At 36.8% G+C, this 13,068-nt stretch overlaps 1 protein-coding gene across 1 annotated transcript in view; it reads right to left on the bottom strand.

Moving 5' to 3' along the window:
* Nucleotides 1-4,964: 4,964 nt before the first annotated feature.
* The window catches only part of NEIL3 (nei like DNA glycosylase 3), a 20,074-nt gene continuing 11,970 nt past the window's right edge, over nt 4,965-13,068 (bottom strand). Inside the window, exons 8-11 of the mRNA XM_026040796.1 lie at nt 10,814-10,983; nt 8,180-8,585; nt 6,273-6,447; nt 4,965-5,425 (exon numbers count right to left, since the gene is read on the bottom strand). Of these exons, the coding sequence (XP_025896581.1) occupies nt 5,249-5,425; nt 6,273-6,447; nt 8,180-8,585; nt 10,814-10,983 (928 nt within the window). The 3' untranslated portion in view covers nt 4,965-5,248. The remainder of the gene's footprint in view (nt 5,426-6,272; nt 6,448-8,179; nt 8,586-10,813; nt 10,984-13,068) is intronic.

Here is a 13,068-nt window from a genome sequence, read left to right as displayed (position 1 = left end):
AGTGAACTGTAACTGCAGTCAAATTAAGGAGTCCTGTGATCTCAGTCTGACCACGTATGACCTGTTCTCCATCCCCCTGCTGGCTGAGGAATTCAGAACTTCCGATGGAGGAGCTCCAGGGCAATTTGGCTGCGGCTGTTTGCTGGAGGATGAGGCATCAGAGTGCTCAAGGCTGAGTATTGGAGCATCCCTGTTCCCTGGTGCCTCCAGTGTAAAACCATCCCTGTTCGCTTGAACCGAGCTCCCAGACAAAGTTAGACTAGTGAGAATAGGTTGCATGAAAAGCCACTGCCGAAAGAGAAGTTATCTAACACTTAACCTTGTCATAAGTATTAGCTTATATTTTATGCTCTGTTCACCTTGAGAATGTGGCTTCAGTTGCGTAAAGGTTTTGCTGCCACCCTCAGGCATTATTATTATTATTATTATTATTATTTCCAGATGTGTAACTGGTTCTGGTGATAGGGTTGCTTGTCTGGCTCCTTTTTCCCCTCTATAGTGCATTTTCAGCCAGGTCAACAAGTGGTCTCGTTTACTGTAGAGCCACCCAGTTGTTAATGTCAACCCAAAGTTGATGTTGCTGAAGCAAAACAGAGGAAAACAGGGATTTATTCGGTTGGTGGCAGATCTCACTTCTGTTACACAATGTGCTTTTGTAAGTCTAGCTTAGCTGCCTTCCTGCAGACTGAAGTGAGGTGCCTGTCGATCAGCAGGTTTCAGGATTCAGCTCCCAAGTTGGGTGTTTCTTCTAGCACTTCTTTCTTCCCCCGTAAAGTTCAGCAAGGGACATGAAAAATCTGAGGGAATTTGAATTCGAGACTTCTACTACTTGAGGGATATTGTCACTGACAGACTGCTGTCTTGTTCCTCATATTCTCTTTCCTGTCTCCTGAGTGTTTAACATAGTTTCCTGTCTGCAGGAGGGGAAGGTGCAGAGTCCATTTCCAAACTTATTCTGATGGCCTTTTCTTGCTGAAAGTGTGAATTTGAATTTCCCCTGTGTGAGGAAGCTCTGCAACTTAGATCTGCTACGTTAGGACAACTGCTGGTACTCCAGGGCTTGAAGAAAAGGTGAGCACCATCAATTCATTCTCCTTGACGAGCATTTTAATTGGAAGTGGCTGTGAAATGTGCTTTGTGTTAATACTGCTGTGTTTTAGGCAGACTACTATATTGGTCTCTTGGGCTGTCTGTCACCAAGATGTCTGGTTAGTGAATCATAAAGAGGTTTAGGTGTGAGATAAGAGCCAATATAATCAGTTGAGATAAGATACCATCTCCAGTCACACTCAGAAATAGACCTGTAGCGCTCTTTAACTTGATTTGAAAAATCAAGCCTCTTTCAAAGTTGAATAGAAATTTGATCGTGCATAAAGTTTTACTTAGAAATGTGTAACAGTAATGTAGGGTCCCATTATGCCAGAGGTAAGTGCAAATGCCAGATCAGTAGTCTAGGTGTCATTTATAATTGTTGTTGCTGTACTTCTGGTCAGTCTTAGGTATTCATAATATGCCAATCAATGTCTTTTTTAACCATTATGTTCCACTTTATAATTGTGATTATTTCAGGTTTAACATTTGGAAGATCTAGACCATCTCATTTAAATGCCTCTGAAGCATTTCACACAGTGAGTAAGTTAGTCTTAGTACACAAGGCTCTGAATGCTTCATCCTTACAGAAATAAATGTCCTTTCTTTGGATGGTGTAGAGGAGACTTATGCAGCTATATCCAATATTTTAACCTCATTAAATTATCATGTTTAGGTAACAGTCTAACCAAGCTCCTGAGACTTGAATGTTTTGGTGATACTGTTTTAACTGGAAGAAGTACAAGATTCCTAAGGGCTCTTAGTGCTGGAGTCATAAAGTAATGAAGATTGCAGGAACAAGTGGGAACTGTTTTATTTTCTCTGTCAATCTACACAAATGTTTTCTTCCGTCTTAACTACCTTAAACTCAAAGGTTAACATTGTTTGGGAAAACTTCCAATACATTCAGGAAAAAGTTAATTTTTACCTACTATCAGTTTAGAAAGAAACTAACGTTAAAAAAAAAAAAAAAATCCAACTGTTCATTGTCTCATGAGAACAGAATTGAGGGCACTTGGCAGACCCACATATAAATTATAAAGCAGCTCTGGCAAAACAGTGGATGTGAATGGATATAAAAGGCAGTCACATTTCAGTCCTTTCCACCTGTAATTTCCTACATACAAACTTTTTACTAGTTATAAACCAGTTAATTACAAAGTCAGGAAATTATTTTCAGTGAATATATATGGCATTTCTCTAACTTAGCTGTTTTCATTGTGAGATAATATTTTCCACAAAGACTAAGAGCTTTTTTTGATTTCTGTAAACTATGTATTTTGATAAGTGAAAGAATGAGAAGAAATCCGATGGCTAACACTGAATTTTCTGCATGCTGAACATCAGATAGGCTGTGACTGTGGTAGTCTGTTTAATTGGACTGCACATGTCTGATGGAACAGGACAGTGACAGTGGTAAAAGACTACAAGTTCCTAAATCCACCTAATACAGCCTCCCTGGCCCTAAAAAGGAAGAGAGAAATAGAGTGAATGGGAGTCCTGAGGATAGTTCTAAATACAGCTGATTTCATTATAGTAGGAGTTACTCTGGTCTGTCCCTGTGGATTTGGTTTGTTATCCTAGGAAACAATCCCAACCTCAGGACAAGCTTTTAATCAGTATTTTTTTTCAATCAAGCTGTCTAAACAATTTGTACAAATAGCCTGGATGTGATCACCTACCGTCATTAAAAGATCTATTTCAGGCAGAGCTCACTAGATGGCAGTCACCTGAAAACTTGCAATTGACCCAAGGACCACTCTTTTTTGACAAAAATAACATATGGCATTGGATTTTTACAAAATTTATTATTATCAGGACCATCAGTCATGTCAATGCATACTTTATTTGAAGAGACTTTACAAGAGATACAGTAAAATGGGTAAAATGTACCCATTACCAATGGGTAAAATGTAAAATAAGCTTTTTACTAGTTTCTTCAGATTAATTTTTTTCATATATTTCATATATTGTGGATTTCTTTCATATGCTTCAAGTGATATGCTTCAAGTACTGGAATGAGTACATTTAAAAAAAAAAGTTAATCAATTTTGTGCAAGACAGCAGAGACTTTAAACAGAATTTGAAATAGATGTAGAATAGGTAAAACCCAAACTAGATTCTAGAGAGCTGTGAAGAAAAATTGCTGAGTTCCAGTTGGGTATTGTTATTGGGTGCTGGGAGTCTGGCACTGCAGTGTCAAATGTAATAAAGAAATTAGGTTGAAGATCACATATTGAGCTAGGATTTGCTAAATGAAGTTTTATGTTGGTGGCCCCAATTTCAGTGAGCTGTGCTGCTTAACTTCTCGCCTACCCAGATTGAGTTTGTAGTGTTGAAGGGAGTTTGCTTAAAGGCTCTTTCCTACTTATGTTTGTAAAGCCTTGTCCTGTTGAGCTATTTGAAACTGGTTAAAAGTTCAGCAAGCAGTTTTTCTAATGAAGATGAGCTGATGAGGCTGCACATTTTTCTAGGTGAAGACTGACTTTTGGAAAGGAGATGGGAAGTGGAAAATTCAGTGCAATAAGGTAAGCTATTAGAGGGAAAAAAAAAAAAAAGCTGGTGTGCACTGGTAAAAGGGGTAAATTATGTAGATGAGTTGGAACCATAGTCTCTTGCCTTGTCTCCAGTAAGTGCCTGCTTTTCCCCTTCCTCCACAAAAAACTTCCTGTATGGTACTTGGCTCTCCTTGCCCTTTGTTACTGCTTCCACTTTTTGTGCAGCTTGTCATGTTATACAACCAGAATATTTAACAAGCAAATTTAGGCCCATTTAACAAGCAAATGTAAGCCCACAGGAACAGTATACAAACTTTTGAGGCTTGTAACTGAAAGAGGTGGTAGTTATAGAGGATATATATGATATTATAATTAAATAATCTATAATCTTCCTTACCAAAGGTTATTTAAAATACAGCATATGATAGCTATAGCATTTTCTATTTATCATTTTGGGAGCAAATTCTTTGTGGTACCAGTGTTCCCTGCCTTCAGAATAACATTCCTCATGATCCTGAGGAAAGAGGTAATAGACTAAAGTTAATTTTTAATTTTTTTTTTATGCAATAACTGGAGAAGGAAAGATACCCGTGCAAGCAGTACCCTGACAACCTTTCACAGGTCTGAATCTTTCACTCTTCAGTTCACTCAAACTGTGTCTTCATTTAGGGTATCTCTAACAGCCCTATCTTTCTCTCAGGTTCTTGCCTTATACCCTGCTTAAACTTCTTAAAATTTGATTTTATACATCTCAGAATCCCTCCAAAACATTTTATCTGGTAGATTCCATCTCTTACCTGAATTTTTTGATCTAACTATGTTTCCTTTGTGACATCTGTGTAGCCAAAACTGTTTTCTTGAACTGCTGATGCATCAACTCTGAAACCCCTTTACAGAGGAGTAGATGCTTGGAATTCGTAACATATTTTATTGTGACTTTAGGCACAAGTTTATACAATTTGTAACATGTAATTTGACTGATAGAGACTGAAGAGCTATTGTTCTGTTTTATCTGCAGTCACCCCAATTATTTAAACTAGTTTTGGCCTATTACTTTATGTTGGAGATGAAGATGCTAAGTTATAAAATGCCAATACTTGCTGGAGTAGCAGAAATGAGTTGATACAAATTCTTTTTTTTTTTTTTTTTTACATAAAACAATCTTTTATTCAAGGTCAAACTTTTACAAATAGTAAAAATGACACTTTTACTGTAGGTTATTATATATAATTATAAAATTAGGCTTTGGGAAAATATATTGTTAAATAGATGAATCAATAACAAGGACTAAAATATTGTTTCAGATATTTTCTCTCTGTTGGTTTCTGAATTGCTTTTTGCAATTTATAACAAGGGATTTTTTTCCACAGTAGTCTTAAAACAATGTGTACCAACGGCCTACTGACATTTCAGAAGCCTATTCATGATGTCAGAGTTGAATATTTTTATTTCAAAATAGTATGTGAGATGCAAGCAATATGTAATTTTCACAGGACTAGATGTAGTAATCATTCTTTCAAAAGCTGTAGTTCAGTTGTTTGACCTGTCTTACTATGACCCAGTGAACAGAAAAAGCAGCATAATGAACAGATATGAAAAGTCAAATGCTTTTAAGGAGCGAGTAACTACACAGTCACACTTTACAGATGAAAACTTCAACCTTAAGGAATAATCTGTATACCTGGCCCCTGTTCTGCCCATTGGAAAAAGCCACATTGTTTTTCCTTCACAGAAGGGCACACAAAAAAGTTCTTTCCATTATTGGGACCAATCTTCAACACAGTCTTCATCACACAGCGCTTCCCATGGTTGCAGAATGGAAAATTCAAGTCAGCCCACTGTCCAAAAAAAAAAAAGTAATTATTTGATGTGATGGTAATAAATTCCTTATTCTAAAATTAATAGCAATTAAATCTACAGGAGAGGCTTTAGCAAGTAAGTGGCAAGAGGCACTCCTGGTAGTTAATGGAGTTGTTTGTCTTTTGTGGTTAGCTATTTTAGATTTTTCTGTAACATTAATTGTAACTACATGCTATTTAACTGGTGTTAAATATTTTAATCTTTTAGCATCAATTAAAGTTAACACACACACATTATTTCCAATTAAGACATCACTGTTGTTCCTGTCCTAAGTTCATCTGCAGCTGCCTGCTGGGAAATGATTGAGCCAACTCTTCTCAGTCATACATACATGGCAAGGAGCAATGGCCTGAAGTTGTAGCTGGAGCAGTCATTAGTTATTAGTAGAACACTTGTCCAGACAAGGAATCTCACCCATTCATGGAAGTTTTAAAGATTTCCACTAGACGCAGATGATGATCTTGTGTTGCTAACAGTGCTGCTTCAAGGAGGAGGTTGAATTAGCTTCTAGAAGTCCCTTCTGACCAACACTCCTACTATGTATCTGCTTTCCTTTGCACTTAATGAGATTGAGTATTTATACAAGCAGCTGCTTTTAGAACTGTAAGAAGTAGGAAAAACTACTCTTTGATCAGTACCAGTATGATCTCCGTTTCAATTCAGTGTACAAAAGTATCTAAAATGACCTAAAGCTTTAATGGGATTGTATCTTTCTACATGTACAGACACAGGGGTAAGTGGACAACAAGGAGACCTGTTGAACTAAGCAAATGGCATATATGGCTTTTTCTTAATTAGAAAAAAGCTTTGAAAACTTATACATACTTGAAAGTAGTCACACCGACATTTTCTGGGTAGAGGACAAGTATAAAACTGCCTGCCCTTGTTTTCTCCGTCCTTTCTCACCACTCTGAGAGTGCAGAGGCGGTTGTGTTTACTGCAGCGAGGATGGCCCGTGTTTAATGAACAAATACCATCTGTCATATTAACTTGAGGTTTGCTGTAATGACAGGTTAAAAAATCACTTCTGCATAATATTAAAGGGATTATCAACTCCACATCCAGACAAAGAACTCCCTCTCCTACTGTTAGGGTAGTGCTCTCAGTGTACTTAGGCACACAGGGCCAGCCAAAGAGCTTGATTTTCTCTGGCACCTCCCCTGTGCATTTAGATGAAGATGAATGATTGCTAGGAGTAAATAGGCAGCCAACTCTGTGCTTCTCTTCCACTATTCCAATCTTCCCTAGCATTAAGTGTTGTTTCCAACTATTTTAACATATTCTTAAGTTCATCTGCAAAACAATTCCTACCCCCTATATCATATCCACTTTCCAAAATTTCAACACACTCTAAAAGAATTCTCTCAGAAGAGCAAAAAAAGAAAAATACTCAGTCATGGATATTTGTGCATTTCACAGAAAAAATTCTCTTTACACACAATACTGTAACGCCTCAAATCATATTTTGACAAGAAGTAATCTAGCTGAGTGGGTAGAATAGTGTTCTCTGAAGGAGCTGAAGTGTCTTTTTTTATTCCTTATGACTGAAATAACCAGAGATTATGTGAATATAATATATAAGGCTTTCTTTTTCAGATTACCATTTTTAAATAAGATTAATATTCTCTGAAATATAACTTTCCAATCTGTTTACAGAGCAGAAAAGCACTGATTAAACCACAATGAAGCCTGAAAAGATTAATTAGATCACTCCATTCTTGTTAAGTTTTCAGCTTAGGAACTTTATGGTGTGTTTTATGCTTAGAAGATCCTTGACGAGATTGGCAAAGATTTTTTTCTAACATCTCAGTAAGTAAGACAACCCCTCCTTAAGCACAACTTAAAAAAAAATAAAAGACCCCTCCCCTAAACTGTAGATATGTTTAAATTGATGACTTGCTGTAACTACCTGCTATGTGGATTGATACTGTCTCACTTCTTTGTGCTTTACTCTCAGTTATCCTGACTACCTCCTTAGTTGCCTGTAGCCCTCTATTAAGAGAGCAAGGAGAATCTGTATTCACAGACTAGTGTGTCAGCACGCAAGATCTGATTTCACAACTGGGTGTTTCAACAGCACAATTTCTCTAACTAACTTTCAGACAGCTAGCATTTGCCTCTTAACTAACTAACTAACTCTAACTAGTTACATGCCTCTATCTTTCAGACAGCTGGTATTTTAGCAGAGTTTCCATCACAGACCTCTTCTATTCCTTTTAGGTTGCAGTAAGTAAGAATACGAAGCATACATGCTCTTGCAAATAACAAAATTAAATGGTTCAACAACATCTCTTTAAACAGGGAAAAAAAAATCTATTTCAAAGACAGGCATCAATTTACATTTTGTAATCTTTCACAGTGAGTTCAAGATCTCTCTAAGCATATAGCATACATAAGTATATTACTAATGCAAGCAGGGATCAGGTAGTTCAAGGAGCAGAACTCTGCCAGTTTACAGGTAAGAACTATGCTGTGCTATTCCATATAAAAGTCTGAACTATGAATAGCAGTTTAGTTAACAGCAGGATTGGCCAGATGCCAAAATCAGGACTTATTTTGTAAAAGCCTATGTAATTAAGTGCTTTTGAAATCTGAATGTGGTTTTTTTTTTTCCATCCAGGAATAAGATATCCCTGACAGAAATCAGAAGATGATGTCTGAACCCCACAGCCATTCCATTAGTCTTCAGGTATGGGATTATAAAGACTTAATTACATTTCAGAATAACATACCTGATTCCTTTGTTTTGCTGGAGAACAGAAGGTACATGATCAGTTTTTTGCTTCTTTTGGATGGGTTTGAAAGAGAAAGGCTGCTGCTGGGAGCATGAAGCCATTGCCCCAGTGAAGCTTGCTGAGCAGAACTCGTCTGTGCTTCCCCCTGACTGACGTACATCATTTGGGATTTGATCCAAATTGCTCTTTGGCAAAACACTCCGAAGGTGTCCATCCGATACCTGGGGATCATTTCTCTGAACAACTTTGCTACTGAGATCGGTTAGGACAAGGGTTGTATGTCCAAATGCAGCTTTCCTGTTCATTTTTATTTCAATGCTTGGCTTTCCAAAATCATTACAAGGATACTTCATTAAGCTTCTGTTAAAGGTTGCAGAATCATCATCATTCCCTGTCTTTGGAACTAAGGAAAAATGAATGATTGTTTATAATCCACATGTGTAGTGAGAGTCTAAAGATTGTATTTATGAGCTTTAACTGTTCATACAGAGAGTGAAAGAGTGAATTTACTTCCATTTACCTTACATCTTGAAAGATCACGAAACCTGCCAGAGATTAGATATATACCAAACTTTTTCAATTACCAAAGGTAATACACTTTTGGAGCCAACATCATCTTTCAGGATAATATTACTATAATATGAATGGGACTAGATTTGATTAGTATTCTGTATCTGAAAGCTAGAGGAGTGGAGATAGGAAACCTCAATTCCTGTAAGAAGCAAAGCTGTATTAAATAATCTAAAAAAAAAAACAAACCTCAAAAAACACTCCAGTGATGCAAAATCTTAGTTTAAAAAAAAAAAAGAAAAAAAAGAGGGAGAAGAGAAGGGATCGGAGAAGAGTTGTGTGCTGCCAATGCTAACAGGTTTTCAGTTTCCAGGCATGTTTTCAGTAACAGCATATAACTAAAGAAGTGAAACTGAGAAGCAGTACAGGGAAAGAAGCAGGATTTAGATGCAAAGCTTTAGAGATCTTTACTGTACAGAGGTTGATATATATTTTAAGAACAAGCTAAGAGTATTAATTCCAAGAGAGATGTTAATTGGTAAATCTGAGGCTGTGGACAGATTAAAGTTCACAGGTTTCTGGCACTGATTTTGCAGGAAAAGGAAAAGTAGATTAGCCTCTGCTGGCAACAAATCTCATGCTGTACACTAAGACATACTTTTCTTGATTCCTACCCTGGGGAAGTGGAGTTCAGCTGGAATAAGAGAGGAGTTTGATGCACAGCGCTACATTCATGCAAGATTGTATCTAGAATGAATCAACACTTTAAAAAAAAAATGAAACTGATTTTGTAAGAGCAAACATTAGTACCATAAGGTGGTTCTTCAAGCAGGCTGGGAGTTTTCTGGCCCTTTGAAAAGAATGACTCAAAGTCCCCTGAAGAGCTATGAGACCTTGTGATCTTTAATTTCAACCTATGTACTTTGAGTCATGTTGTTAAATCCAGAGAATTTTTAAATGATCAGTCCTGGAACCTGGATAAGTCATTAATTCTTTTCAGATGCAAAGAAAGCCTGCATACTACTTAAAAACATCTTCCCTGTCAGTTTTATAGCATTAGGGTTAAAAATAAAAATTAAGTTGTGGTATGAGAATTTCTGCCACTTTAGTGAATGATTCTCTGAGTATAAAAAGAAGGCGACAGAGAGTTAGTTTTAAGGTATAAAGTTTTAATTACAAAAAGAATTGTTAAAGAATTAGCATTAGTCATAAGAAGTCACATACATGCCTACCTTCAGAAATAAGCTTCTTGGACAACATTCAAAATATCTCTGAACATGAGTTTTGATCTACATAATTTCCTGTAAATCCCTCTACAGAGTCATTACCTCACTTTGCCTACTGAAAGTGAAAGAGAAAACTCAGCTTTGCTTTTCACATACTAAAAGAATCAAAAAAACCCACCACCCTACAGGTTAGGGGCAAGGCAAAGTTCATTACATCACTCCTTTAATATCTAGATTTCTGAACAGAATTCTGTGCAGAAGGCAGCATATTACTCTTTCAGTTTTACCTTCCTTTTGCTTTCTAGCTGCTTCGCCTTACCAAGAGTCTAGATAGGAGCAGTAAAGCTTCAGGAGAGGACAAACGACAAATTTAGAAAGTGAGGCATGACTCGTCCTTATTCTGAATTTGGAGAAAAAGAAAACTAGCCCATGAGAAATGTTGACATGCCCATTGCAAAAAGTATTAACATTATACAGTCTTCTAGGGGCTTTGTTCACATGAAAGGAGTTAGTTTTTGCTCTGCCCTGACAATGATTTGCCCCTCTATCAGGCACACGCTGCAAACCACTGATATTTTTAGGGAAAGAATGGCATTATGTCTCACTCCTTGCCCCAGTAAAAAGAGAGTCATAGAAATGGCTTGTCCACACAATCCTCACCTGCACACAAAGCTAGAAGATTGGATATTTTTAGCCTTTAAGATGAGACATAAGGATTGCATAAGATTCTTCCAAAATTGAGTTTCACAGTTAGTGAAAGTTGTATAGAAGTGATTTACAATTTACCTGTACACTTAACTTACATTTTTCCACAGTTTTATGTCTTTGAAAATGATATCAAGAATACAGTCCTCTCTTGTCCCCCTAAGCCAAGTTCCGAACATCCTTTCATTACCTTCAGGCCTTGAAGTCAAGCAGGCATCACAAATTTTAGCAGACGGCTTGTTTATTAGGGTACAGCACATACATGTCCACTCTTCTTCAGCTTTCTGAGCTACATGTTCATTAGAACATGACCTCCTGCCACAGGCCCAGCCAATTAGGCTATTTCTCATTGGCAGTTTGCTGTGAAACAAAAGAATGATGTTAGCATTTTGTGAAGTTTCTTCTACAAATTACCTTACACCGCTATGTGCAGGCAGACGCAGGGCTAGAGGACGCAGTGTTACAGCTGCCTATTCTAACACAGACAGCATGTCATGATTAGAGTTTGATCTTTTTCCCTTACCTAAAGGGCAAATCTTCCCCGATGCTGGAGAGGTAGTACAAATAAAAATATTCAAACTAAATTTGACAGAAAGCTAATTATTATCCATTTATATTCTGCAGCACAATGCCTCAGCCTTTCTCAACTAGCTCTGTATCATTTTCAAGTGCTGCAGCAGGAAGTCTGTGGATAATAAAGCTTGTTCCAGTATTTTTCCCCATCCCTTCTATGGAATACGTGCTAACAAAGGCATTAGTGAATGAAGAACCGTTCAGAGGCTGAAGTAAAGTGACACAATATAAAGTCTTGATTATCATTTGAATGAGAGTCATTAAGCCATATTTAAAAACAGCCAAGAGAATTGAAAGCATTAAACTGAGTCTGTCTTGTGAGTCACCATTTTTAGAAATATTTTTAACATATAGTAGCCTGTTCAGAATGAAGAATTTTCTTTCTTGCTTCATGCTTTTTTTCCCTTTCCTTAAAAAGAGCTCAAAAATTTCCTACCTGTGTGTGGTGAGCCAAAGCTGTACTACACACACTTATGTAGATTTTCTTCGTAGTTATTTACCTGCAAACTATCACAGAATAGTTCAAGGTGGAAGGGACCTGTGGTCCCCTAGGAACCCCTGCTCAAGTAGGGCCACCTAGAACACATTGCACAGGATCTTGTCCTGGCGGGTTTTGAAGATCTACAAGGAAGAAGACTGCACAACCCCTGTGGGCAGCCTGGTCCAGTGCTCTGTCACACTCAGTGATGCCAGTTTATCATGGTGGTGAGTTTATTTGCTTAGAATCACAATTATTATTTTTCAATCACTGCATGTTATCAAGGACTAATTTTGTCATCTATTGCTGGATACAGATGCTGTTAGCATATTAAATATAACAGTTTTCAATAAGACATACATGTAATTTTTCAAGTAACTTAAGTGACTGATAGGCATTCAAAATTTTTCTGCAAAGCTTTTCATGGAATTATGCACATCCTAGAGACTTAATTTAAATTAAATTTTTAATTTAAGCAATTCAATTAAAAACCAAAATGCTGCTCTGGGGAATTGCTGTATATTCTTCAGACCTGTCATTTATTCTGCAGTTGTCACTGGCCTCAACAGCCTTCCAAGATATGTAAGGGTAGGGCTATCTCTGTTACCTACCACAGCTCTTCCTCAGCAAGAAGGATATGGACAATAATGAGAAAAGCAGACAGTTCAGAGAGGCTGTGCTGTCAAGAGCCTAGACATTACAGTAGCTTTCACCAAAATACTGTGACTAGATAACAAAGAATTTAAGTGCTAAGGCTGTATTAAAAATTGATATTTTCACATCATTAAATCAACTATCCTACTCAGGAATCAAAGATTACTAGACTGATTTTATTCAGCATATCCAATATGTTTAATCTGATGTTTTTCCTGTCTTACTACATCATGAGATGGGGGAAAAAGAAATAAAATAGATTAAGCATACATTTGATTTGATGAGGTGTTTTACTCATATTTTCTATTCGTATTTTTAAGTGAGCAAAATCATAAGCTACTGAACTTGACCCAAGAACAACTGGGTAAAATACTGTATTTTACGATCTTCAATAAGTCAGTCCAATCACAGTGGCTGCTGTTGGCCTTGAAAAGTTTTAAATGTCAGATACGCATTTAAGTTGCCGCTTCAGTTAAATGTACTTTTATTGATAGTTCTGTGATAATAGAAAACAGATCAGCAGAGTACGACACTGAAATTATGTTGAGGTTATCACTAGAAATGACATCTTTATTTTATAGATATCATTATATTTTTAATTGAAACTTTTAATTAGAAGATACCACTGCTTTATTCTTCTCTTAAAACAAAACAACAAAACAACAAAACAACAAAACAACAAAACAACAAAACAACAAAACAACAAAACAACAAAACAACAAAACAACAAAACAACAAAA

Source organism: Nothoprocta perdicaria, unplaced genomic scaffold (assembly GCF_003342845.1).
Source record: "Nothoprocta perdicaria isolate Ctin4 unplaced genomic scaffold, notPer1 scaffold_267, whole genome shotgun sequence".
Classification (NCBI taxonomy): Eukaryota; Metazoa; Chordata; class Aves; order Tinamiformes; family Tinamidae; genus Nothoprocta; species Nothoprocta perdicaria.
Note: the sequence above shows the minus strand (reverse complement) of the source record. Positions and strands in the feature narration are given on the sequence as shown.